Consider the following 26,809-nt stretch of genomic DNA (forward strand, 5'->3'; position numbering starts at 1 on the left):
TAGGATTTACTCTGTCTGTTAAAGGTTTCCTGATATCTGATAGCTTTACTCTTGGTGGAGAGTTCTCCCACTGTGAGACAGTAATACCAGATCTTCACCGAGAGGTGCTTTATTGCAGGTCCACAGTGCAGTAAAAAGCCTGTCAGGTTTGAGGCTTTCTGAAAACGTCCCAGGAAGACTGCAGGAATGCTAGGTGCATGTGTATCCTGTTCCGTCCATTGGGAATATCCTGTGTTTGCGCTTAGGAACATTAATTATTGGGAGCCTATTAGCAGAAACCTGTTGCCACTCCTGGGGTCTGAAGGGACTGCTCATGGTGGCAGGACCAGTGAAAGGCCATTTTTTGGTCTGATTTTTGTAGCACAGTCGATTTTGTGATTCATGTTCTCTCTTCTGCTTTCTTTTGTGATGGTTAATCTTGGGTACTCAAAGTCTTTAGAGTCACTTGTGGTGGGCAGGAGGAAGGTAAAGAATGCTGCAAGGGACTCTTCCAGATCTGGACTGCTAATATGCGAGGGACCAGTCTCATTTATCTGATGACATTTATTGTTTCTGTATTCCCAAACCACTGAGCCCTCATATATCTTTATTAACTGTTTCCTTATATCTTGGTTCCAAGGGGGTCTTCTGATGTCTAGTAGTATAGCTAAGTGTGGTGGCTTGTTAACCCCGTGATTCTGTATGTTCCCCTGTCGCCCCCCCAGCCTTGGCCACTCCCTCGGTTTCTCCCCATTTGTTCTGGTACCCCAACCCCGCCCAGGGACCGCCCCTGGGCCCCTGACAAAACCATCGCGCACCCAGACCACGCTGTCTCTCTACCTCTGAACGTCACAGGGACAAGATGTGATTAAAGTCATCTCAATCCCTCATGAGAGAGAGACCCTTCTCTACCTTCTTTACCATCCACTGCCTTGTAACACTGCTGGCTGCCGGAGCCACATCGCGGGGCTGTCCGAAATGGACTCCAGGATGCGATTATCACATGGCCCTAGGAAACCCTCGCTGAGCTTTCAGGCCACTGCAGCCTGCTAGACAGAGTCCAGCGGTTACAACAGCTAAGTTAACATGGTTACCTTTCCCTCAAAGGGGACACTTAATTTCCCCGTGTTGAGAACTATCCTTCCTCCTCACCCTAAACAAATTTTCCAGTAACTGACTGCTTTGTTCAGAAGTCACTGAGGGAGATGGACAGGTAGGTGCAGTGACAACATGACTGCATCAGCTTTGTTTCCTTGTTTTGGAAGTTCTGCTAAAAATGTGGATGTTAATATGACAATTCTTCTATCCCTTTGTTAGGTGCCTCTGATTTTACATAAAATCTTTTACTCATTGACACAGTCAAGATACAGTGTTGGACTATTCTGCAAATATTGGGGGGAGCAAGAGTAATAACTCTAGTAAAACTGCATATCTTCATAAACATCCTGGCGATTGATGGCATGAGTTAGATGTGAAATGTAGGGCTGAAATAAATCTGCAAGGCCATTTTGCTGAAGATAATGACTCTTCAAAGTTCTTTTCTAACAATATACCATCAATCAACTGATGCTATATACATTATTCTTATACTTGTTCTGGATTTGAATTCTTGAAAATCAGTTTGAAAACATAACCAGAAATAATTATGAAAAAAGGGGCACCAATATGCCATTGACTAACAAAGGGGGAGTATTCATGTTCTAATGACAGCCACAGACAAAAGGTTGACCACAGCTACTGTATCAGCACATCTCTGTTAATATGTTTATTGTTTATTACTTTTTTTTTGATTACAGATCATTTAAGCTGCAGGTACTTTTAAATTATGCCATTACACTGTTCTTGGATAGCTAGCTGGCCAGCAGAAACTGTGATTCGTGGAATTGGTTTGAAATCCATTAATGTTTTCTAAAAAAGAAAAAATAGTGCAGAAGTGTTAGGAAATAGTAGCTAAAACATATATATTTGGTCAAAATTTAAAAGAAATTTTACTCTCACAGCTCACGAAGATCATGATTTTATTGTATCCCAAATATGACTGTAATGTAAAAGAATTCTAATGAAGCACAATCTAGACAGAATCCTGTGCCGTGTGGTCTGGGATGACCCTTCTTGAGCAAGGAGATTGGACCAGCTGACCCACTGTGGTCCCTTCCAACCTGACCCATTCTGAGATTCTGTGTGATTTTGTGAAGGATGAATGAAAACTCATAGTGTGATTTTCAGAAGACTTAAATTTCAGACTTCTGCTTTGAGAGTTAGTACTCCACATGTCTGAAACCACATAAATATCAGAAGCTAGTTAGGTTAATATTTTTTCTTTGCCATACCAGAGGAAACATTGGTGAATACGTGTGTGTCATGAATAATCATTGTGGTGTTTGATCTCATGGCTAAACAAGAACATGTTAATGATACAGTGCAGGAATAAAATTAGGCTGCTTATGAGATTTGTTTTTATTTTAGTAACACCAACTTAATTGAATCAAGCAAAGGCTAACTTCATATCCTGAATTTAACAAGAGGGCAATAGCACTGACCTAGGGAATGTCCAGGAGTAGGGGAACACACAGAAATACTTTCCCAGAATAGTTTCCAATCCTGCAAAAATTGATTCTTAAGAGACTTCCTGAATAAATATGATTATCTACCTTTAATAACCTTCCATTTCTTTGTGTTGAGGTTTTAAAACGCATATTTACTTTTGGTATGCCCATTGTGTGAAGGACCAGTCTTCAGTCTGTTTAAAATCTGCCACTTGCTGGTTTGTTTAATTTACAATACTTACACCTGTCCTCATGATACTACTCTTGATTTTCCAGAACTGTATCATATTCTTCTCTCAGTGGTATGTTTTCCACCTGTGGAATAACTATTGGAATAAGTAGCTCTGACAGCCTGGAGATGTGGTGCTGTAGGAAGGTGTTTGTAATTCTCTTATGTGGGGCTGTTAAGTTTTGCTGGCCATGCTTTCTTCAGGGTGCTTCACAGGTGAAATATTAGATGTAGCTGAGCTCTACTGAAGCTGAGAGAGGGCCACAGAAATCTTCTGACAGATATTTTTGGTGCAGGTAGAGGACATCTTGCAAGTCTTACCATCAAGTAGTTTCAGTGGGGAAACATTCAACATATTTCCCTGTATTTTCACCTCTTTTCCTCTTGTGGCCTCTCAGAAGATAAGAATCTTATGGCAACATGTTAAGAATAAAACCCAAACACTTCTTTCTGGGCATGAAAACTATTACTGTTTTCAGCAGGTGAAGAAATATGGGTCTGGCTTGCCAGATTAGAGACCAGAGCATACATCCTCAAAATCCTGTTATGTTTTGTTTGTTTCCTTTCTTTCTTGTTTTTTTTGTTTGTTTTGCTTTTCAGTATATAATCTAATAATAATAATAATAATTTAATAAACCCCAGCAACCAGAAAACCAACCAAAAACCTGTGAAAAAATATGTACGTAGACATTTCTTAAAATATATTTTTTCAAGCTGAACGTTTCAAATCTGCTGTAACACTAGCTTTATCGGATTTAAGCATTCTATTTATCAAGTAAGAGACTTCAGTCTCCTGAACTGTCTTAATATTTTTTTTTCTGGAAAACATGTCTCTTCCCTCTCCTTAAGGCATAAGCTTTTTGATGGGTGGTCTGACTGGAGATGAAATCTGTTTTTTTTGAGAACTGTATTTTAAGTCTATTCTTATTCAGAATTCTATTCTAATCTTGAGTTCTGTAATATAACATTACTTGTCAAAACACTCAAATACAAATCTAACCATTCATAAATTTGATACAAGGTGGTTGATCAGCTGTATCAAATCACAGATTTAATTGAAATATGAAAGTGAATTTACTCATCACTTCATCAACTGCATCTCTGAAATGCCTCAAATATTGGCTGAGCATTTATTTTAAATTGCGGTAACCCATTTAAAGAGGCTGATTACCTGGTTTTGAAGACCATAACTATTTTCCTTCTTCACAGTGCCGTTTTTCAATGCTTTCTCCCTGGCATGGTCTGCCATCAGGTCCTGGTGCAGGATTATTACACTGGCGAGTTCGAGTGCTCTCTCCATTGACGCAGGAGGACCAGGCACTCCAACAGCTCCAGCCTCCATCAGTCACAACTGGTATTAAGACAATAAGCAGGATTAGTTCATCTACCTCTCTGAAGGTACACCATGATTCAACTCAGTTATGGTGACCCTGCGGATCATTGCAGCCTCCAGCACACAAGCCATCACAGACTTGGCTTTTGAAAATGTGCTTGTCAGTGGCACTGCTTAAGAGCCCTGGGCTTTCAACATTTTTGTTGAAACATTTTGTTGATACTAGGAAACATGCTCTAAGGCCCATTTTGAGCACCTGTGTGTTAAAAACCTGGCCACAGAGAATGAATGTATTTTTTATATTGTCAGTTGTGGAACTGCATTCTTTTCCCTTTTACCCTTGTGGACCAACCTAATATTAAACTAGCACAGTAATTGTGAAACATGATCATGTTCTAGCAAACACCAAGCTTGTGCAGAAAACTGAAGACAAAATAGTTTAAGACATGGTGAGATTGCTTTTGCCTGAAATCAGTTTACCAGTGCTGCACCATGCTTCAATAATACTCCTGTGTACTTAAATGAACTTTGTGTCATTCCAAGACACAGTAGTGTATGTGGGACAATGAACTCCAAATTAAAGTATCTTCTTTACGGAAAGAACACAGTAACTTACATTAACTTCCACACCTTGCCCTTGAGATTTGACAGCAGTAGGTATAAGGAAGTGCAATGAAATGCTTCTGTTCTTATGAAGGCTCATTTTGTCAGCATATTGTTAACAACAACTGTGCTCATTTTAGTTTATTTGGGTATTTACTAACCTTTCACTAATGCAGATTTGGGAATTTGACAAGCAATTCCCTTAAAATAACTTGAGCACATGCATGTACAGACTCCATCTACCAGCACAAGGGTGCCTCCATTTTTGCAGGGTTCACATTTGCACACACTGTATTCGGTAATGTAGTCTTCAATTGCTCTTTCCAAATTTTGCTTCTTTAAATATGCATCTCTCATCTTAACTGGAACAAGTGTATGTATTGGAGAAGGCTGTAGAAGAAAAAAAGTCCATGCATAACACGCTTTTCCAAAGTTCTGAATCCTTTTGATATAGCCATCACTAGAGTAAACATCTGAAGAAATGGTTAAGATGAAGAAAATGCATGAAAGCTCATGATAAACTTGGAGTCTCACCTCCATCTTAGAACAAAAGCTTTCAAACTGTAAGAAGCCACAGCTTTGAAGAAGCTATACTGACCCGTTGCTGTATCACTGCTGGAGCATCAACCAAAGATTTAGCCCACTGTATATAATCCTCTACATCAACCACTTTGGATTTTCGTAGTAACATTTCTTTGATTTTAACTGAAAAGTCAATCTTCCCTCCATCAACTAAGGAAAGGACATCATCAATGACAGCATTATCATTCATTTCTGCTGCAAAAGAAAGGAAGAGAGGATGAAGAAGGATGTTTAATGTCCATGCATCTGGAAGAACATCTGTCCCCCTAGTGCAGCCAGTCCCTCTTTGTAAAATGATTATAGAAGGAACTCTTGGTTGCAGCAGAATTCAGTATCTGTTTGCTTGTACCTCTCATGTGGGAGGAAATATTTGATTTTGCAATTAAATTAGAAAACCCTAGATCTGAATGGAAAAGAAGGGATAGGACAAACTGAGACACATTATGGGGATCATAGTCCTTTGATAACAAGCAAAAGATAATTTTGTAAAAAGGTAATTCTACTGTATCCCCTGAGCTAAACCAAAACAGGGCAGGAATTAGAATGCAGGAGCTTTTGCTTCATAATTAAAATACAAGAGCAGAGCACTGAAAATAACTGCCTCTTCTGCACTTAGTAGTAAATAATCTTCCCTTTTGCAATTTTTATGCCATGTGAAACAAAGCCCATCTCCAGACACATAAAGGAGCAGAGGGGAACCATGACAGGCAGAGAAACACAAATAGGGTATTCCGAGAAAGGCAGCCCCTGCTTTGACTCCTCCCAGACGTATTCCAGCAGAACCATTAACCCTGCAGGATAGGGCTGAAGGTGAATCAACAGCAAGATAAGTCAATGGAAGGTCTCTCTGGATGCAAAGAATGGCATTGCACAACTCAAATACTTAGCATCTATTTAGAGGAGTGCCACTGAAAAGGTTAGGGAGGTTCAAGGTGACTTTGGGAGGAACAAACTTGAGAGAATAAAGGGATAAAGGCAAAAAAAAGGGACTGATTGCATATAGAAAAAGACTGATCTGTGAGCTTGTCTGTTATGTACTGTGCATCTTTGCAGTCTGTCCTGGCTTACCATTGAATTCCATTCTAGCTGTTTCCTAGGGGAAAGGGACTCTATTCTGCATGCATGCATGCATGTGTATGGAGCTCTGTGTGCCAGCATCTACAGCTGGACAAGGCCTGATAGGGACCTGGTGTTTGTAGTGGTAATAACTGGAGCAGTGACAATACATATGCAGTGTGTGATCACTAGCAGGTGTCAAGCCAGACTAGCAGGTGAATATGGGATAAGTGGCTTGGGAGCCAAGTACCAGAGCAGCTGTTACTGTGGCCTAGATCTGGTGGCTTTCCATGATGCATTGACAACAACAGTCAGCAAGGGATGACCAACAGATGTCATCTACCTGGCCTTCTGTAAGGCCTTTGACACAGTCCCATATGACTTCCTTATCTCCCAACTGGAGACATATGGATTTGAAGGGTGGACTTATTGGTGGGCCAGTGTGGGAACCCAGAGTGCAGAGAATATTTCTCTGCCTGTTTTGAGGGGTTTCATCCCCCTGAACAACACAGCTTTTGACCTCTGTCCGTGGAAAAAACTGACTATTATTAGAAAAGAACTAGAAACTATACTAGTGTAAATCAGGTGATAGACTACTATGTAAGATTGTCACAGGGTGAAAAATTTAGAAGTTTTAAGTTTGTTAATGTAGTAAATAGATAAAAGCAAAAAACATCAAAATGGAGGATTGTTGTTGTTCTCCAAACCTTCTTCTTCTACTACTCCATATTCTGCAGTAGAAGTAGTTTGGGATGATTAGACAAAGAATTCTGCAGTTCCTGGCTGTGTTACTAAATAATGGGTAGAAAAGTAAAAATAATGTATGTTTTTAGTAACCATTGGTTAAATTATCTTTAAAAGGCTGTGTAAATCTTGATAATTGGGCTTTCTCCTGCATTCTCTGCTTTGTGCTATGTCTGGATCACACTAGTGACTCTTTTTCTCTGATACGACTTAATAAACAACTGCCAAGAAGGCTGAGAGTACCCGTTTGTCTCTCAGACTCCTGGCAAGGACTTTAAAAACTCTCTCCCATCATGAGAGATTTGATTATGGCATGGTTAGTGTCAGGCCAGGAACTGGCTGGATGGACATAGTCAGAGGGTTGTGGTCAATGGCTCTATGTCCAGATGGAGGCCAGTGACGGGTGGTGTCCCTCAGGGCTCTGTTTTGGGAGCAATGATCTTCGCTATCTTCATTAGTGACAGAGAGTGGGGTCAGGTGCACCATCAGAAAGTTTCCAGATGACACAAAACTGAGCCATTAACACAACAGAAGGATTGGATTCCATCCTGAGACAGCCAGACAAACTTGAGAAGTGGGCCCACAAAAACCTCATGAAGTTCAGCAAGTCCAAGTGCAAGGTGCTGTACCTGGGTCAGGAAATAGCAGGCCTGAGAGAAAAGTGAGAGAACTCATGGAGAGCAGCCCTGTCCAAAAGGACTTGGGGGTGCTGGTGGGTGAGAAGCTGGATATGACCCAGCCCAGAGAGTGAAACATGTCCTGGACTGCCTCCAGAGTACCATGGGCAGCAGGGCAAGGGAAGAGATTTTGCCCCTCCACTATGCTTTCATGAGATCCCACCTACGTTCAGCTCAGGGGTCTTCAGCACAAGGAAGATGTAGACCCTGTGGAGCAAGTCCAGAGGAGGCCACAGAAATGGACAGCGCTGGAGCACCTTTCCTGTGAGGGAAATGCTGAGAGAGATGGGGTTGTTCGGCTTGGAAAAGAGAAGGCTCTGGGGAGACCTCATTGCTGTCTTCCAGTACTTGAAGGGGGCTTATAAAAAGAGAGGAGGGCAATTTTTTTACTCAGTTAGATAGTGACAGAACAAGGAGGAATGGTTTTAAACTAAAAAGAGGAGAGATTTAGATTAGATGATAGGAGGAGGTTCTTTGCCCAGAGGGAAGTAAAGCAATGGAACAAATTACCCAGAGAACCTGTGGATGCCTCATCCCTGTAAGTGTTCAAGGCCGGGTTGGATGGGGCTCTGGACAGCCTGATTTAGTGCATTGAATCCCTTTCCAAAATGGACTGTTGGAACTAGATGATCTCTAAGATCCCTTCCAACCCATACCATTCTATGATTTTATGTCTCCAGAGCAAGACAAGTGGAGGAGCTGGCTAGTGGAGTGGCCAGGGTTATCTAGGCCAAATACTGGAGAGACCTCATGGTCCTGGGGTTGATTGAGACCTGTTTGCATATGAGTGTATTTCTAAGGCTACTGGAAGTAAGAGGATCTAAGGGCCAATTGCTGGGCAGACTGAGCACCTAAGGCATTCACTGGAGACATTGTGAGTGTGAGAGAGTGTGAGAGATTGTGAGAGATTGTGTGTGTGTGCGCGTGCGTGCGTGCATGCGTGTGTGTGTGTGTGTGTGAGAGTCTGCACCAGCAGTAGTAGTGGAGTTGTGGGCCTGGTGTTATATATCTCTCTCACTAACAGGAGAGGCTAACGATACAATTGCTGGTTCAATTGGATATTTAAAGTCAGCTGCTAGATTTATCTGCACTGATTATATATGTATGTTGTGGAGGGACTGAAATACCTGAGGTCTGTGCTGCCTGGGGAGAACATCTGCTCTAGATGAACCTGCTTGAGCAGAAGAGTTGGACAAGGTGGTCTGCAGAGGACCCTCCCAACCATCAACTATCCTGTGGTTCTGTGATAGTGCCCACTTAAAGACTTTCTCCCTGATCAGATGGAGAGGAGAAAAGGGTGAAGCTACTGCTGCCATTTGTGTTTGCCTGAGTGCTGTCTGTATTTTGTCTGTATTTATTCGCGTGGCCAGTGATGTTTGTATGTATATATGTGTGTATGCATCATGTTAAGTGTGTTCATGTGTATGCATGCTGGGAACACATTCCATGTTTTGACTTGAGAGCATGGAAGAATGTGAATCCCACCTATATTGGTCTACTGGATTTGTCTTTTCCCTAACAGCAATAACTATATTGATTATTCAGAGGAAGCAACTGGTATTATCTTTCCTTAAGCAAAAGACATAATGTAAATCAAGGATATACTTACATTTGTCCTTCACATGCATTTTTTCACATTTACCACCATCAACATTTAAATTGGCTTGTATGTTTACAAATGCAATATTGGCATCTAAGTGATAGCCAAGGCATTTCTTCACATCTTCTACAGTGATTCCTGGAAGTAGAAATAGGTAATTAGATAGATTGAATGAGCATAAATACCGAGACATTCTTATTCTTACAAAATACATTTCAGGGCTATTGGAAATGATTGTGGCTTTTTTCTTCCCATTTATCTTTTACTTTTTTCTTGCTTATGTAAACAGTATGAGAATGATTGTAATTGAAGTGCCTGAACAGATGCAGGTGAGATCTGTGGTGATTAGGAAAATACCAAAAATGGATTTCTGTTTTCCTTTATCTAGTTGAAAGCAGGTGTCCCTTTAGGGACCATTTTTTCCTTTTATTATATTGTCTTTTGCAGCTGCTTAATATTTACTCTTTTTATGTGCTAAGTTACTGAATTCTCCCAGTCTCTCTCCTAATCTTAATTATATTTCTCTACTCCTTTCCCCCAAAAAATTAATCAGGGCCACTGATCTCTTAAAACTACACTTTTTCTATATATTCTAATCCTCTTCTACCTACTACTGCTTCCAACACCTCCTTTCTCCTTATTGAACTCAAACACATTATTTGAAACTTCACTTTTGTGAAGGAAATTCTTAAGAAATAATTTTGCTTGAAATTGGGACTTAAAAAAAATCCAAGCCCACAATTTTGAGGTGCTGAACAGACTAATAATGGGAAATATAAGTGACATATTTGCCCCATGTCCCTTTGCATAGCCTGAATATTTGAGAGTAATATTGTTATTGGTGCTGCATGAAGCAGGTACTTATTTTCTGATCTCCAAAATCAATATGAGAATTGCCTTTTTTCACTTTATTCCAGTGTGATCACTTTAATCCAGCACAAACCCACCTGTATCTTAACTGCATGTGAAGGAAGATTAAATTTTTACTCTCCTATCTTAATCAGGATATGGAATACTCCAGTGTGAATGTTGAAAGCTATAAAATCAATTTCAACACACCTAAGTGCTCCATATGGTTTCTAGAGAGCACTTCAATTTATTCCTTCTTTTCTGTCACCACCATACTCTTAGAGTGATTGTAGCACAAAAAGGTACCAACTAGCAAACAGGATTTAAGGTTTACATGGGTTTTCTAGTCTTTGGAGATCTCTTGCGAATCATGCAATTATTGCTAATTATTCAGGAGGTTTGTTTAAGGTTTTTTTACCCCTCTCAGTCACAGACTTAAAACAGAGATTTCAAATAATTTTGTAAGTTACAAATGTTGACTCTTCTCTCTGTTAACTCATGTAATTCTATAATGTCACTGGTGTGCCACAAGCAGCATGCACTGAACTGTCCTGTTCTCAGTATTTTTCCACATGCACAGATCTGCCATCCCACATGTCTTTGAAAGTCTGAGAACTTGGTGACAATCAGCATAGCAAAGCCAACAGAAAGCATACCTAGTTGAGACATAGCGTAATTATCCAGCACGTAAACCAGTTCATATTTTCCTCCTACAGTTCCAGAGACCGCATAGTGAGTTCCATAGTCTTCTAGGAATTTGAAATACTCCCCCTTGTCATATTCAGTTGGCAGAAATTTTAAATCATCAAGGAAACTATCTCTGAGGCGGACATCACGACTCCGAATTTGGAATCTTCCCAGCTGAATCTGTCCTTTTATATGAAGGAAGGTTTGGTTCTGAATGAAGGGAGAAGAAAAAAGAAGAGAGTGTCATTCTGGTACGCAGCATGGCAGGAAAATCTGTGGTAACGTGTTAACCCCCTGATTCTGTGATGCCATGGTCCTCTGTTCCCTGCCCTAACCTTGGCCACTCCCTCAGACTTTTCCTATTGGTTCCTGTGCCCCAACCCTGCTCAGGGACCGCCCCAGGGCCCCTGACAAAACCACCCCGCACCCAGACCACGAGGTCTCTCTCTGCCTTCGAGGGCATCGGGACAACATGTGAATAAAGCCATCTCAAACTCTCATGAGAGACTCTTCTCCACCTCTTTTACCACCACTGCATTGTAACGCTGCTGGCTGCCGGAGCCAGATGGTGGGGCTGTCCAAAATGGACTCTGGGATGCGACTGGTCGCACTGCCCTAAGTAACCCCGGCTGTGGTCTCAGGGAGCTGCAGCCTGCTGTTCTATTTTACTTGTAAAGAAGCTGCAGTGCTTTTCTCCATGGCATTCAATCTAGCATTATGGAAGAGGGACCAACTTGTTTGATAAAAATTAAAAAGCTCTCTGATTTAAACTGAGGAAGCAGCAAGAGTTATTTTAGTTCTTCCAGTTTTTCAGAACTCTTCCCTTACTCATTTCAGCAAAGCCTTTGTGATCTATTTGATAACAGGTCTCTTGAAGCACAATGCCTACCGAAAAGTGGCTTTCTGATTTTATAACATTGAAAAGTAGTCCTACGTGGCTTGCTAAATAACAGAAGCTGCCCACTCAGGTCAGATGGAGTTTCCTCTTTGTTTATAGTCAGAGCAGAACTAAGTTCTCTCTTTTTTTGGATCACTTCCCTGTTATTCTCAGACTGTCAGAAGGAAGGGCACAGCTCCAATTAAAAACAAAACCTTCCTAACTGCCAGAAAGAAGGGCATAGCTCCAATTAAAAAATCTCCAAAACAACACTATAAAGTGAAAATTAACAAGGAAAAAATCCATTTGATGCATTTGACCCATACATACATTATAAGGCTAGGTATAGGAACTGATATTTTTGTAAATTACACTCCAGGTCGTTTTATATCATATTCTAAACTAGGACTTAGCTACTGCCCATAACTTGTGAAATAAAATCTTGTGAAATAGTTGTACTTAAGACTCTAAGGAAACACATCCCTACCAAACCCCATTATTATTTGCAGTATTTATGACTCCCTTAGTAGCAGTGCCCAAAAGGAGGTATGTAAAAGGGACCTAGCACCTGACCATCACATGATCCAGCACCATTTAAAGGATCTTAAACTGCTGACTCAGATGCTGCTTAAGACTAGCAGAAATCTTCAGGCTTCTAAATCACTGTGAGACTTTTGTAGGTGCCATATTCTTGCCAACCAGCATGCACAAATCCTTTCTCTCCAGGTGCCTCTGGGCACCTCCAGGCTTCTGACACTAACTTTCATGTGAGCCCTGGAAGGTTCTCATGCAGGAACTGCCACTCCACAACCCTGCAGCCACATGAGTTTGCAGTGATAGAACTCTGCTTGTGACAGATTGTGACTCATTTTCTGAACTGATCTCTGAGCAAGAATTTGAGTCCAAAACTCCTATCACAAGTCACTAGACTATAGGCTGACAGTAAAACCCCCTGAGCCATAGAGTGTGATCTTTTGCATCTGTGGTTTGAGGTTTAAATGGTTTGTTTCCATCCCAAGAAAACTCATACCAGTACAAAGGCCATGCTGGATTCAGCTTATCTTTATAGTGCAGACCTTCATCTTCAGCATTATTTTAATTCATCAGTGATAAAACTTAGCTTAGCTTTCCCTTATATCTATTTGACCTCCAGAGCTCTGAATGGGTCCTAGACAACAAGACTGACAAACCTGAAAATTTTAATAGTTGAGGCAAACCTAGTATTCCTTGCACATGGTATATTTTAGCTCTATGGGGTTGATAGGCTTTGAGTATGATGGCATATTGTAATCACAGACTTTGACTTTGGCATGTAGGGTGGAAAAGGGTATATGACCTGATCAGTTGATTCTACTAGCACACAGCTACTGGATTAGGCCATAATGTCATGTTGTGCTCATTTTGGCTGGGATAAAGTTAATTTTTTTCACAATGGCTAGTATGGGACTGTGTTTGGATTTTGTGCTGAACACAGGGTTGATAATACAGAGATGTTTTTGTTATTGCTGAACATTGCTTACACACAGGCAAGACCTTTTCTGCTATTTGTACTGCTATGCTGACAAGGAAGCTGGAGGTGCTTGGGAGGTTGGGGGAGACACAGCTGGGACAGATGACTCAAATTGATCCAAAGGATTCTCCATACTATATGACATTGGGGTCTGTTATAAAGTGGTTTGAAGATAGAGGAAGGGGGGGATGTTTGGAGTGATGGCATTTGTTTTCCCAAGTCACTATTACACGTGATAAAGTCCTGCTCTCCTGGAGATGGCTGAACACCTGCTTGACCGTGGAAAGCAGTGACAGAATTCCTTGTTTTGTTTTGCTTGTTTGCATGGGTTTTGTTTTCCCTGTTAAACTGTCTGTATCTTAGCCCATGACTTCTCTTATTTTTACCGTTCCCATTCACTCCCCGATCCTGCAGCTGCCTGGGGCTTGTCTGCTGGCTGGGATTCAACCACAACATGTCTAGCATCACTTTTTGTGGTCTATCTTGTTTTGACCTCACTAAATGCTAAGGCTACTTCTTTGCTGTCAAATGAAATGGGGTAGGGTCTTTCCACTGTTTCAAAGGGCAGGTAGTGGTATGGCTTGTGTGCAATCCCAAAATGGGCTTGCTTTTCTCCAGACTGTCTACAAGAACATTCCCTTCAAACATGCTGTGGGGAAGTGCAGGATGGGCATTGCTTATGAGAGCATGAGAGCTAGCACTGACTAAAGTCACGGCAGCATGCTACTAAAACTGTGAATTATCATGCACCGGTGCTAGTGTCTGTGCCTTTTAGTCCTGGCTATTTTATTTGTCCGGATGTACCCAAATGTCTGAGATTTGATCTTTCAGTCATTCTTAAAATTTATTTTGTGTTTATGTAGTGTAGGCATACTCAGTGGCAATTTTTCATCACAATACTCAATCTAATTTGCCCACATTGCACTAGATCAGAGTGCTCTTTAATCAGGATGAGACCAGAGGTCTTGATCCTTTCTGACATCAAGCCCCTGATGAAGATGAGAGCGCTTGCTAGTCAAAGATAAACAGTGGGAAAAAGAAGATACTTTGAGTTGCCCTTTGGCCATGTCTGGAATCTTAACCCTATGGTCACCTATATTTCTTTTTTTTTAAATAAATTACAAAAGAGCAGCAGCTGACTAGAATACTTAGATTATTATTGCCTTATTCTAGCACTGCATAAACCATACAATTTGTAAAATAGTTACATTAAGACCTTTAGAAGAATTGACTCACCCTTTCTGTGTAGCTTTGCAGGAGGGAACCAAATGTATAATTCTTTCTGTAATCATATTTGAAATTTCCTTCTGAAGCGTTTTTACTTCCATCAGTAGGTGTGTATTTCAGAGAGAAGCCAGCACTAAAATGTTTCTGTTTTTCTATGTAAACCTCTCGTATCATTTTCACACGATCATTGTAGTACACAGATGACAAGGTTTTGTCTGCTTTTGTCTGTAAAGAAAAGGTTGTATGAGAAAACAAAATAGGCAGTAGTAGAAAAATCTATGTAGCACTTTAAAGCTGTACCTTTTACAGAGCATATCAATGCATTTTCTTACAGCTCTTTTTCCTTTTAAACCAAAACAAATGGAAATAGCACTTCCTCCACAAACTATCTCATCTGGATCAGTTCAGTGGTTCAAAAGTGAACAGAAAACTGCAATGGCTATAATTTATTAAGTATTAAATCTCAGCATGTAACACTGTTAAAGTAATTTATGTGTGCCAACAATCCCTTCACACGGTCTACAACTTCTTTGTGAGGGGTAGAGGAGGGCACTGATCTCTTCTCCCTTGTGACCAGTGACAGGACCTGAGGGAAGGGCTTGAAATTGTGTCAGGGGAGGTTTAGGTTGGATATTAAAAAACGTTCTTCACCCAGAGGGTGATTGGGCACTGGAACAGGTTCTCCAGGGTCACAGCACCAAGCCTCAAAGAAGCGTTTGGACAATGCTCTCACATGACTCTTGGGGTGTCCTGTGCAGGGCACAGAGTTGGACTCAGTGATCTTTGTGGGTCTCTTCCAACTCAGGAGATTCTCTGACTCTATGTGAGGAATAATAGTCTCTCTTTCCTAAAACACAGTTAAGATTTGCTAAAAACTCCTGACTTCTGAAATGTCAGAATTACGATTCTGCCTTCTTTTCTTACAGAAAACAATAACTAATTCAGAATACCTGTTTCAGTGTTTATTTTAGCATACTTTAGCAGAACATCACATTTTAGCAACTGAAAATCGTTATACAGCAAAATCAAATATAACCAGAGATCTCTGGGTCAGATTTATTCATTCTGGGAAGGACCTAGTTTAAATTGTATTTGTTCTATCAAGTTCCTACTTACAGTAATCTAGGAGGCAAAATTGTGCTCTGATTTCTGAAAAGTATCTGACATTTTTTTCAACGATCAACATTTTTGATGTTCAAACCTCACTGAAAGTCATAGTCTGAAACTTAAAAGCCTAACAAATCTTTTTTCCCCAGTGGGAAGGAGAAATCAGCACTGATTAGACAAAACAAGTAGGACGAGAATATTGTAATATTATGTCTGCCTTTTTATCAGTGGCTTTTACATGTCCTTGTGTAGCTTATTCGCTCTTCTCCGTAGAAAAAGTTGGGTATCATAATCCTTTCTGTACATCTTTTGTTCATTTCCTCTGCTCACATATGGTTTCATGTACTGTGCAAGGGTGCAGCAACGAAGATGTGGGAATTTATCTGGCATAACTGAGCCTAACTGCTGAAGTAAATGATAACATAAGATGTTTTCCTCCAGACTTTAGCACAAGCTTGAGCCTAAAAAGCTGCTGCCTGACTCAAGAGATATGCTGAGTCTTCCAAGAGTATGCCAGGACCTGACTTTCAATTAAACACATCCTAGTTTGCAAAGGACTTAAACTTACATCATAAGTGAGAACAGCCACGTTCCACGGCTTGCGGTAGTACGTCCGCGTGTTCCCATCACGCACCCGTTCACAAAGACCATTGAAAAAGTCATTGTCAAATGGGCTGGCCATTGGCTGCATCCCTAAAACATTGATTCTACAAGAAAAAACCAAGAGAAATTATACTTCAAAAGAGGGGATGTCAGCACACATGACCTGTAGACAATGGTATGAAGAGTGGAAAAGTCATGTTCTGTAAGAGATGGAGATTATAGCTGTGAAACTTGCTCCATCCAAGCAGCTTGCCTCATCTCTTGTGGTCTTGTCATCTGAGTATTGGAGATAAGGATACATCTTTTGTAAAGTTCTTGAAGGAACATGTATGAGAAATAAACAAATAAAACATTAAACATCAAACATGGTGAGAACCTTAGGAATAAAAGGAGGTAAAAACCATTTTTGTTTGACCAATATATTCATGAGAAAGAACATTTGCTCTTGACCAGTACATGTGAGAAAGCATTCCTTGCAGATTTAAAAGGTACATCTCAACAGCTATGTATATATATTCTTAATAATTTATATTTGTTTTCTGGTAGATACTTGGTTATCAACATCCATCAAAACTTTAGAATGAATATACAGCTACGCCTAGCATTGAATATACAGCTACGCCTACAGCTATGTCTCATCTTGCAGGGTGTGACCTAGTGGAATAGCGGCATTTCCTGGAGCATAGGTGAGGAAATCTAAACCCTTACGAAACTAGGAAAGCAGGCACAACAGGCGTATAGCTCTATGCATCTATATACTGATGTACAAGAAATACTTCCAAAAATAACTGCTCCTTGGAGGATTCTGTGTAAGTTTTTTGCCCTTTTGTGCCTGTTTCATACATTTCAATCTTTTAATTTCCAATATTTAAATCTGACAAATATATGTGTACCTGAGTGTAGAAAGTGGTAAACAAATCATCAATCACCAGCATCACTACTGAGTCTCTATATTACGTTTTATCATGGTAGATTTTAGTAATAGATGGTAATAGGAACTTTTAAAATTGCCTATATATTTGGTTTACTTCTCCATGCTAAAAAAAGCAGCACTTTTTCTCTTGCACAGTAAGAAATGAAATGAAAAGGATGTATACTTTTCATTAAACACATGGTGATGCTGTAGTATACTTTTATCGTCTGTTCAATTTGGATTGCTGCCTTCTAACTCTATTTATAGGTAAACAATATGTCATGTTTTCTTTTTGTAAGAGATGAAAGAAACCCAGAAGGGTCTGAGAACAGAAAGATTCATTTTCAACTTAGATTAATGATGAAAGCTCCTGTAAACAACAGAGATCTGTGAAGGGGAGAATTCAATACTGGAAAAGAGCTGCACGCAAAGTGTTGTTGCACTGAGGCATCCCATTGTATAAGTAGTCAAGAGATATTTTCTCTCTTTTAGACATGCCTTTTAGTAAAATAATTGGGAATTACTGATTAGCTGTGAAATATTATTAGAAACAAATCTATACATCTATAAACTTTACATGTAAATAATATGTAAGTTTATTCATGTGATGTCTATGTAGGGCTCTATTTACTAACATTATGATTGATTTACACTGTCTGCACATTTTATCCTCACAAGTATACAAAATAAAATGGTAGTTAAGTGTTCTTTCAAAGGCTACATAGCATTTCTTAATACAAATGCTACCATGATTCAGATTCCACTTTTGGGAATGTCACTGTGCCCAAGTTTTTTCAGCTGGCTTTGGAGTCAGTCCCAAATTCTTCACTAGACCTAGTACTACATTTTACTACATACCCCTGTCCTGCAGTCCTACCAATTTCAGACACATCAATTTCATGGTTTTTGCATGGTGATCGTGGGTCAGATTCACAGTCATCTTCATCAGAATAGTCTCCACAGTCATTATCTACATTGCATACAAGTCTTCGCTTTATACATCGACCTGATCAAGGAATAAAACATTGCATGAACACATTTTTGTCAAGATGGACTTTAAATGGCACCCTCAGCTACTCTTTATTAAGATCTTCCCCTAGGTATATTTCTACTATTGTCAGGAGGGATTAAAATCCTATACTCTGCCACTTTCAAATGAAAAAAACCTGCATACTACTGTATTGACATATAAGCTAGTAGGACGACTGAGAAAAGTAAGTGGCAGGAGAACTGCTGTCATCTGAAGAGAATTGTTAAATCCTAGATGGTTCTGTAGTAAACTTCAATTGTTAGGTTGGTTGGAATTTTCTTATTTGTATTAAGAGAATACAGGAAAATACCAATTAAACATCAACAAAGAATTCTTTCTAAATAATTTAAATTGTTGTTATTTGGACTATATTATTTGAATATTATATGAATAATAAGTACTGTCCAAAACTCTAGTGATTTCTAAAGCAACAGGGTTTACATATCACAAGTTTTACAGCGACTCTTTTTTTTTTTCCTACAGGATTTAAAGACTTTGGTAAATTAGCCATAGCATAATAAAACAACACTTTGATACCATCAACCTCACCTGTAAATGCTGCACAATGCCGGTGAACTAGTAGTTAAGGGTCTATGTTCTAATTTTGAATTGCTTTATTTGCGCTTTTCAGTATTTGAGTTAAAAACAATACAAAAAATGTCTTGGAACTCCAAATTCATTTACTATCTTTCTCTTTTTGTTTTGACTAGTTTTACTACTATTAACTTTTCCCACTTTATTTTGATTTCTGATGAATCTTGAGCACTACATTCATATGCCTTGTATTACTTTACAAATTTATATCTTATTTTGGATCTAGATGCATTCTGGTCTCCAACTAACATCTATCAAACCAGTTAGATCACTAAACTTCCATATCCATTCTGTTAAAATTCCTTCAGTCCTGTTTTTTTTCCTGGTGATTTTTCATAGAACTAGTGATTCAATAGCAGGTGGGGCAGTTAAGCTAGAAGAAAGGATATGGTCAGTATGGTCAGCTTCTAATCATGGAGTAGAAGTTACAGATGAAATTAAACTAGATGCAAATTAAAATGGAAGATGAGAGGAACGTACCCCTTCTTAAGTGGTTTTGCTGCTGTGTTTTTGGCATTGTGGCTTTGAACCCACCTGTCCATGGACTGTTTTTAAATGCTAGCATGAGGCTGATGTATTCACACAACTAAAATGTGGTTTCTGAGTTACTGCTTTACTTGCTATGGCATGAAAACAAAACCTACCCGAACTGCACTGAAAGTCAGTACCACAGTCTGGTTCTGGTTCTTCAGGACAGACTTCACTGGTTTTACAGGTTTGTGTGTCTCCTAGGGCTTCCAGGCATGCTTTTCCACCGAACTGCCCGAATCTTTCAATACGTCTGGAGCGAAACTTGAAAGGCAAATAACATTATTAATATTGCTCAGAGAGAAAAGAGAACTCTACCAGAACCTCAGGATTTCCAGCTGAACTTAGAACTTCCAAAATGAAATGTCTTTGGTGAATTTTTTTGTTGAAAATCCATAGGCACAATTCATGCTTAAAATAACATTGAATTAAGAATTATTATTAGTAATACTTAGCTAGTATGTAGAGATGCTAATTTTTCACTATTTAGTTTACTATACTATTTTGTTTATTTCACTCCAGTGTGGAAATGGAAATGCATCATTTATATTTTGTATGCTTTCAAGTCTTTGATTTTTTAAAGTCATAAAAGAACTCCCCTAAGAAAATAAACATTTGCTTTTGAAAAAAAAATTAAAAAAAGAAAAATAAATTGAAAAATAATGTTTTAAACAAAACCACCCACATGGCCAACATAGGTAATTTTTATGAAGAAAATATTTTGAATGAGAACACTTGAGCAGTATTGCAGAACTGGATGTAGTATTCTCTTACTCTATGGCTTCAAATCTGACATTATTTTGGGTTTCATCAAATCATGAACATACCGGTATTAAGAGCTGCAATCTGACATTTTCTCATAACCAACAGGCAGAACAGATATCATCCCTTTGGTTGTGACTTTGGAACAAAGACTTCCAAGGACAGCTTACCCTTTGAGTGGTGCATGGGTCGCAGGGCCCCCACGCGCTCCAGCTGCTCAGTTTACAGTCTATTGGAGATGGAGCATTCAGTTCCCTTGTTCCCCTGTAGAAAGGTTTTTCTGAAGAGCTGTTAAACAAAATATTCCAGTACAGTCCTGGGCAGTATACTAAAATCATGTGAGTTTTTATTTAAACCATAGACCAGTATTTTGGAAGCATCTTCAAGCTGATTTCTGTTTCACTTTCACAGCAGTACTGAGACGTATCAACAGCTGCCTAATATTAAATTTTTTGGTGGTTTAATATTACATTAAAATAAACTTTGAAGACTTAATAAGCCAGGTCTTTTCCCCTTTTTTAGATATTTGTGCATGCAAATGCTCTTCTGGTGGGTCATGTTATTGAAGACAATGAAACAATAATATACAGAGAACATCTGCAGTCTTCTATTCAGACAGTGGTTGCACTCCCCAATACGTAAAGCTAAAGACAAAGATACAGCAGCACATCTCAAATGCATGTAGCACTTCAATACATCTTTGTGATTTTAGCTTATTGACTTTGACAGTGTTGCTCTTAAGCCTGGATAAAAGCATAAATGCTTTCCAGAGTTGAAAGAAGACTCATAAATAAAGGTATTACTTTGTAACAGGATAACTTACATTGCTAGAAAAAACAGACATGTTTAGCTGTCTTACTGTTCTTCAGCTTGCCAAGTTGAATACTCTTGCAGTTAGGCCTACTTTTTTTTAGAGCGACTCGTTGTTTTGGTGCTCAGTTCTAAATACCATCAAATGTCTAGTTTTCAGTAAGTGTAAGGCCATCACTTAATAGAAATCAAGTTTCCTTAAAGCACCCACTGGTATATATTAAAAACTGATGCACTGTAGAACAACTTATCAAGTTTAAAAAGTTTACTGGTGACTTAATCTTCACGGGTAGCAGTAGTAGATAGCAGAGGAATAAAGGAGCAATGAAGTCTGACTTGCCTTGTTTACTCTCAGTAACTTACTGCAATTTGGCCTTACATTCGAACTATTCATCCTCTGTGAAGCAATCTCTCTCTGAATGTCTCCAAGTTAATGCTCTTGCCTCTGCTCTACAGTGGGACCCTCTTTGTTGAGCCGAGCTGGTTGGCAGATTGCAGCTCCTGCAGTGTGAGGTACATATGGGTTTTCATTGCAGGCAGGGCTTTGCCCTCCGCTCTTTGACCCCCTTATGTCATACAAATACCACAGGAGTCAGGAGTCCAAACAAATGTAATCTGATTCCACAAGATTAAGAAATCTGCAGTTTGGATGAGAAAGACATAGAATTTGGTCCAACTCTCTGGTGTCATTTATTCTATGTTCAGTTTACATGTGTACTAAGTTGTTAGTGAGACAATAAATTGACTTTATTTTAGCTATCAAGTCTTCACCAGCTCAGGGGTCACAGGCTTGCCCAACACTTGCCATGACAACTATTAAACAAGAAATAGGTTACCCAGGGAAAAGGTAGAATGTCCTTCCCTGGAAATATGCAACACTGTTGGCAGGACCTCTGGATAACCTAATCTAAAGCCCTGTTTTGAAGACAACATCATAGATGATCTTCAGAAGTTCCTTTCAACGTATTCAGGAGGTCTGTGAAATTCTGGAAAGCTGAACTGTGTGGCGGTGCAAGTGGCTATAGCCACTACGTTCCCAGAGGGAACGACAGCATCTGAGTCCTGGTGGTCAGGCACCAATGTCTAAGATCACCTCTGTGGTGATGGTGAGTTCCCATAATCGTCATTTTCCTTAATTTGCTTATTACAAGTTGGTTGGTTTCTGTTCTCCCCTAGTTTTATGTAGAAAACCATAAATATTTATCCCCTTAGTTGCATATGTATCAGTTCTGGAAAGTTCTGTGTAACTTGATGCCCCATTGGTTGTTCCCTGTGATCCCTCCTACAAGTCATGTCCATTGGCTACTTCCTAGTTAACCCCTCCCCTACCGCCTTACACAATTGGTTGTTACCCTTATCCCTACCTTTCTTTCCCCGGGTATAAAACCTCTGGACCCTCTTGTAAAATTGGCTTTTCATCCCTGGATCCTTCATCTGCAATAAACCTGCTTGTGGAACCCGCATGGAGAGTCCCTCCTGCTTCTTTGTCTCCGCTGATGCCTCTACCACCCTAGCCTGGGGCTTGCTCCTCAGAGTGAGGGGCTCGCCCTCCAACCACTGTGTCTCGCCTGCCAAGGGCTGTCATCAGTGAGATGCTGTGCCACCCTCCAAGCTATCCCTAGGCTCGGTGTCTCTGTAGCATATTTGAAATTTGATATAGCCTCTTCAAAAGCAACTCTTTCATCTGTAATTAGCTCATTTTACTGATACTTCATGCTAAGCAAACAACTCTTGAGAAGTTCCTGTACGTTTTCTATGAAGTATTTTCTTACCACTCAGCATAACAGTAATGTCAGCAGTGGGGAAAAAAATTAAAATCTACTACTCTGGCAAATGAATGAGAAACAGCTTGTTCCTCACTGTAGCTGCAGAATGCCTTTCCATCTCCTTACCATGGAGAACTGCAAACATCTGACTAACAACATCTGTTCTGGTATCTTGGGTTGGAAGACTGACAGGTTGTCCTTAAAGATAGTAGGAGTGAGAACCCTTAGATGCTAGACCTATAAGATACATTGAGGCATCTAATGGGATTTATGAAAGCAGATATTTATCGTATTCCTAGTAGTTACCAAGTATTCTGATGTTAGACAAATTTACATTGAAATATATTTCTGAACTTCTAAATTAATGTAAAAACAGAGCCAAAAACCCGTATAGGCAAGAAGAATTAATCATGGAAAGCAGCCACATGCCTAAAGAAGCAATCAGACTTAAACTATTTCAGGTCCTAAAGATTCTCCCAGAGGTTGTTGTAAGTCATTATTTAGAGTCTAAAATAAAAATCACAGGCAGAAAAGACTGAGTTGAAGTTTCCAATGCAAATGGAACTCTTGCCATCAACTGTCTGCAAACCAGAGCTGATGGTAGTCTCTGACTGACTTTTGGGTGGCAACATTTTTCACATAATTAAAGATCTTTTCCAATCTAGGTGATTCTATCATTTTATGATAATCACAATTTAACAACTTTTGCAAGAATATTCATTGAGTGATGTACATAACCTCATGGGCCTTCTCCAGCATATTGTATGAGGCTCACATGATTTGCTGCAGATCCAGCTTTAGGGTTTTGAATTTACTTGAGGTTAGAGAAATAAAAATAATAATAAAAAAAAGTCAGAAAAATCTAATTGCAAATGATTCATAAAGTCTGAAACACCACTATTGCATCCACTATACAGATTATCTGGGAATTCAAAGGGAGATATATTCAACAACATTGTTTACAAGAACCAAGATAGTACAAAAATTTGCAAACTGGTCACCTCCATGTTAAATTTATAGTAAAAATGTTCCTGAAAAACCACATTGAAACAGATACTATGTCACACAAGGAGAGAAGGTAAAAGCAGTTCAGCTACTGAAGCACATCATTGAAGGTGACAGCTGGGAGCATAAACTTCAGAGACAGGCATGGAAAACAAAACACCTTCTCTGCTATCCTTTATTGAGAGGTTTGAGGGACAGAAGAGCACTCTTTGGAAAGCAAAAGCTGTTTCACAATCAGTACACAGAACTATTTGCACCTTGTCTTGGATTGCACAGTACACTCTATACACCCTCAGGCCACACAGCTCTGATGATTTGCTGTTGAGTCGTATTTCAGAATAGGGGGCTGTTGACTTCATCAGTTACAAAACAGATGACTCAAAAAGAGTCTTGATTTGATAATTATCATTGACCAAAAAATAAGGCATATCCTTCTTGAATTTGAAGACACAATAGCATCACTTGAGAGCATACTTTGCCAACTGTAGTTGCTAGCACCATCTTCAAGCTGCAAAGCCTTTGGTATGCTGGGGAGCTGGACTGCTGGCCAGTTTTGTCTCCTATGTATTTTCTCTAATAATCATGTCTTCTGTCTGAATGGTTTCTAACTGAAGATACACAATTAAACATGTATTTTAATTAGATCTGAATGTTAAAGTAGTAATAACCACCAAAACATAAGGAGCAAGGGCCTGACCACTATGTGGTGGAATGACTCCATCAGGGAACAAGAGAAGGGCTGCAGATGTCATTTATCTGGAGTTCTGTACAGCCTTTGATATGGTCCCTCACAACATTCTTCTCTCTGATTTGGAGAGTGATGGATTCAATTCCATACTGATAGATGGATAAGAAAGTGGTTGGATGGTCACATGCAGAGGTTAATGGTCAATGGCTCAGAGTCCCAGGGGACATCAGTGACAAGTGACATCCCTCAGGGGTCCATACTGGGACCAGTGTTATTTAATATCTTCATTAATGATATAGACAAAGGAATTGAATGCACCCTCAGCAAATTAGCAGATGACACCAAGATGAGTGGTGCTGTTGACACTCCTGAGGGATGGGATGCCATTCAGAGGGACCTGGACAAACTCAAGAAGTTGCCCGTGGGGATCTGATGAGGTTTAACAAGGCCAAGTATTGGTGCTGCTCCTGGGCAGGGACAATCCCCAGTATCAGCACAGGCTGGGCATGAACAGACCCAGAGCAGCCCTGCCCAGCAGGACCTGGGGAGCCAAACGTGTCCTGGGCTGCATCCAGAGCCCCGTGGGCAGCAGGGGAGGGAGGGGATTCTGCCCCTCTGCTCTGCTCTGCTGAGACCTACCTGGAACAGTGCATCCAGCTCTGGGGTCCCTCCACAGGAAGGACAGGGACCTGTCAGAGAGTCCAGGGGAAGCCGCTAGGATAATGAGAGGGATGGAGTACCTCTCCTGTGAGGAAAGGGTGAGAGAATTGGGATTGTTCAGCCTGGAGAAGAGGCAGCTTAGGGGTGACCTCACTGCAGCCATCTCATACCTGAAGGGAGCCTACAAGAAAGATGGAGGGGCTTTTTACCAGAGCATGGAGTGACTGGATAAGGGGGAACAGATTAGAAGAGAATAGGTTTAGATTAAACACTAGGAGGAAGTTCGTTGTTGTGAGGGTAGTGAGGCATTGGCACAGCTTGCCCAGAAGAGTTGTGGAAGTGTTTAAAGCCAGGCTGGATGGAGCTCTAAGCAAGCTGGTCTAGTGAAAGGTGTCCCTATGCACAGGTGGGACCTTCAAGATTATCTTGTCCCTACCCCTCTGCCATGTGCAGGGACACCACCCACTAGACCAGGTTGCTCAACGTCTTACCCAGCCTGGCTGCAAACACTACCAGGGCTGGTAATCCACAGTGTCCCAGGGCAACCTGCTCCAGTGTCTCACTACCCCCAAAGTTAAGAACTCCTTCCTAAAACCTAACCTAAATTTCCCCTCGTTCAGAGTACATGCATTACTTCTCATGCTACCACTATAGTTCCTGATGAAGAGTACCTCTCTAGGTTCCCTGTAGACACCTTCAGATACTGGAAGGTCTGGGGACTATGAGGTTTCCACACAACCTTCTCCAGGCTTAACAGCCCCAACTCTCTGTCTGTTGTTGTAGAGGAGGTGCTTCTGTCTTCTTATTAACTTTCCTCTGGGCTGGCTTCAGCATATGTCTAGTATAAGTGTCACATTTTTTCATCACTTAGTTTTGACCATTCTTGTAAATGACACAGACATTTCTGGTAGAGTAGCTCTTTAGATGTTTTCACGTGATCATTGGTAGGGACTAGGCCTTCTTTCTCCTAGTGAGAGTTGCAGTGAAAACACAAAGGCTATATTTTCTAAGATTAGAAATAGGCAATCTAGGAGACTTTAAATATTAAGAGAAGTACTATCAGCATTAAACTGTGCATCTTCAGAAAGAAATAGATTGAAACTTGCATGCAACAGAAAAAAGATACCTGAGCTTTACCTGCCTCCAAAAATATGGCTTCAACTACTATCAGTCACTTTTTTTGTGTCATGTATACCCAAAATAAACAGATAAACCATTGCTTATCTGACTCCTCAAAATACAGCAAGAAGTAGTTTTCTTTTTCATAGGATATCTGAGCAAGGTACCATTAGAAATGTCCACACGGGATGTTTAAACTCTGTGTTAGAGAAACAAAACAGTGGGGACAGCTGCAGAAAACAAAGAACACTTACCTTCTGCTTTCCCCCCAAAGTGAGGCAACCGTCTTTGCATTGCATAGTATAGCTAGAAGCTGCAGGATAACATGCATGATTCTCATTTTGTAGGTGAATAAACTAGAATTGTCGTGACTGAATTTGTAATTTATTTATTCCTTTTGTTATTTATTACCAAGAGAACAAACAAAGCTGTGTGTACTGAAGAATGCCAGTAACTGGCCAAAACTGCCTTACTGTAAGTGCTCTAAAGTCCACTTTTCAGAAAATTCCACTTTTTTCCTGAATGGGGAAATACTGTGAAGCACTTGCAAGGTTAAAAATAAACCAATTTTGTTTAACAGTACCTTTTGAATATAGGAAAGACATTATGTATGGAATTAATAGAGCCATTAACTGCCTAGTAAAAAAATCTGTCATAACAGTGACTCATATAAAGAACAAATAGTTCCCAAAGTAGAGCTGTTTACAACAGCAAGTTCAGTGTAT

The 26,809-nt window shown here is 40.0% G+C and overlaps 1 protein-coding gene across 4 annotated transcripts; it reads right to left on the reverse strand.

The window, feature by feature from the left end:
• Positions 1-1,714: 1,714 nt before the first annotated feature.
• C9 (complement C9) lies at positions 1,715-26,446 on the reverse strand. Of its 4 annotated transcripts, none has more exons than XM_069001510.1 (13): positions 26,339-26,426; positions 24,945-25,146; positions 20,207-20,300; positions 19,391-19,538; positions 17,981-18,128; positions 16,175-16,313; positions 14,509-14,724; positions 10,855-11,095; positions 9,359-9,487; positions 5,289-5,467; positions 4,852-5,080; positions 3,926-4,105; positions 1,715-1,887 (listed from the first exon to the last, which is right to left on the reverse strand). In XM_069001510.1, exons 2-12 carry the CDS (start codon positions 24,956-24,958, stop codon positions 3,945-3,947), a joined length of 1,698 nt encoding a protein of 565 aa, XP_068857611.1. In that variant the 5' UTR covers positions 24,959-25,146; positions 26,339-26,426; the 3' UTR covers positions 1,715-1,887; positions 3,926-3,944. The 4 variants fall into 4 exon arrangements, with proteins under 4 accessions (XP_068857611.1, XP_068857610.1, XP_068857608.1 ...); XM_069001509.1 differs by having other exon boundaries at positions 20,207-20,324; XM_069001507.1 differs by lacking the exon at positions 24,945-25,146 and having other exon boundaries at positions 20,207-20,324; positions 26,339-26,446.
• Positions 26,447-26,809: the final 363 nt, after the last annotated feature.

Source organism: Aphelocoma coerulescens, assembly GCF_041296385.1.
Source record: "Aphelocoma coerulescens isolate FSJ_1873_10779 chromosome Z unlocalized genomic scaffold, UR_Acoe_1.0 ChrZ, whole genome shotgun sequence".
NCBI classification, from domain to species: Eukaryota; Metazoa; Chordata; class Aves; order Passeriformes; family Corvidae; genus Aphelocoma; species Aphelocoma coerulescens.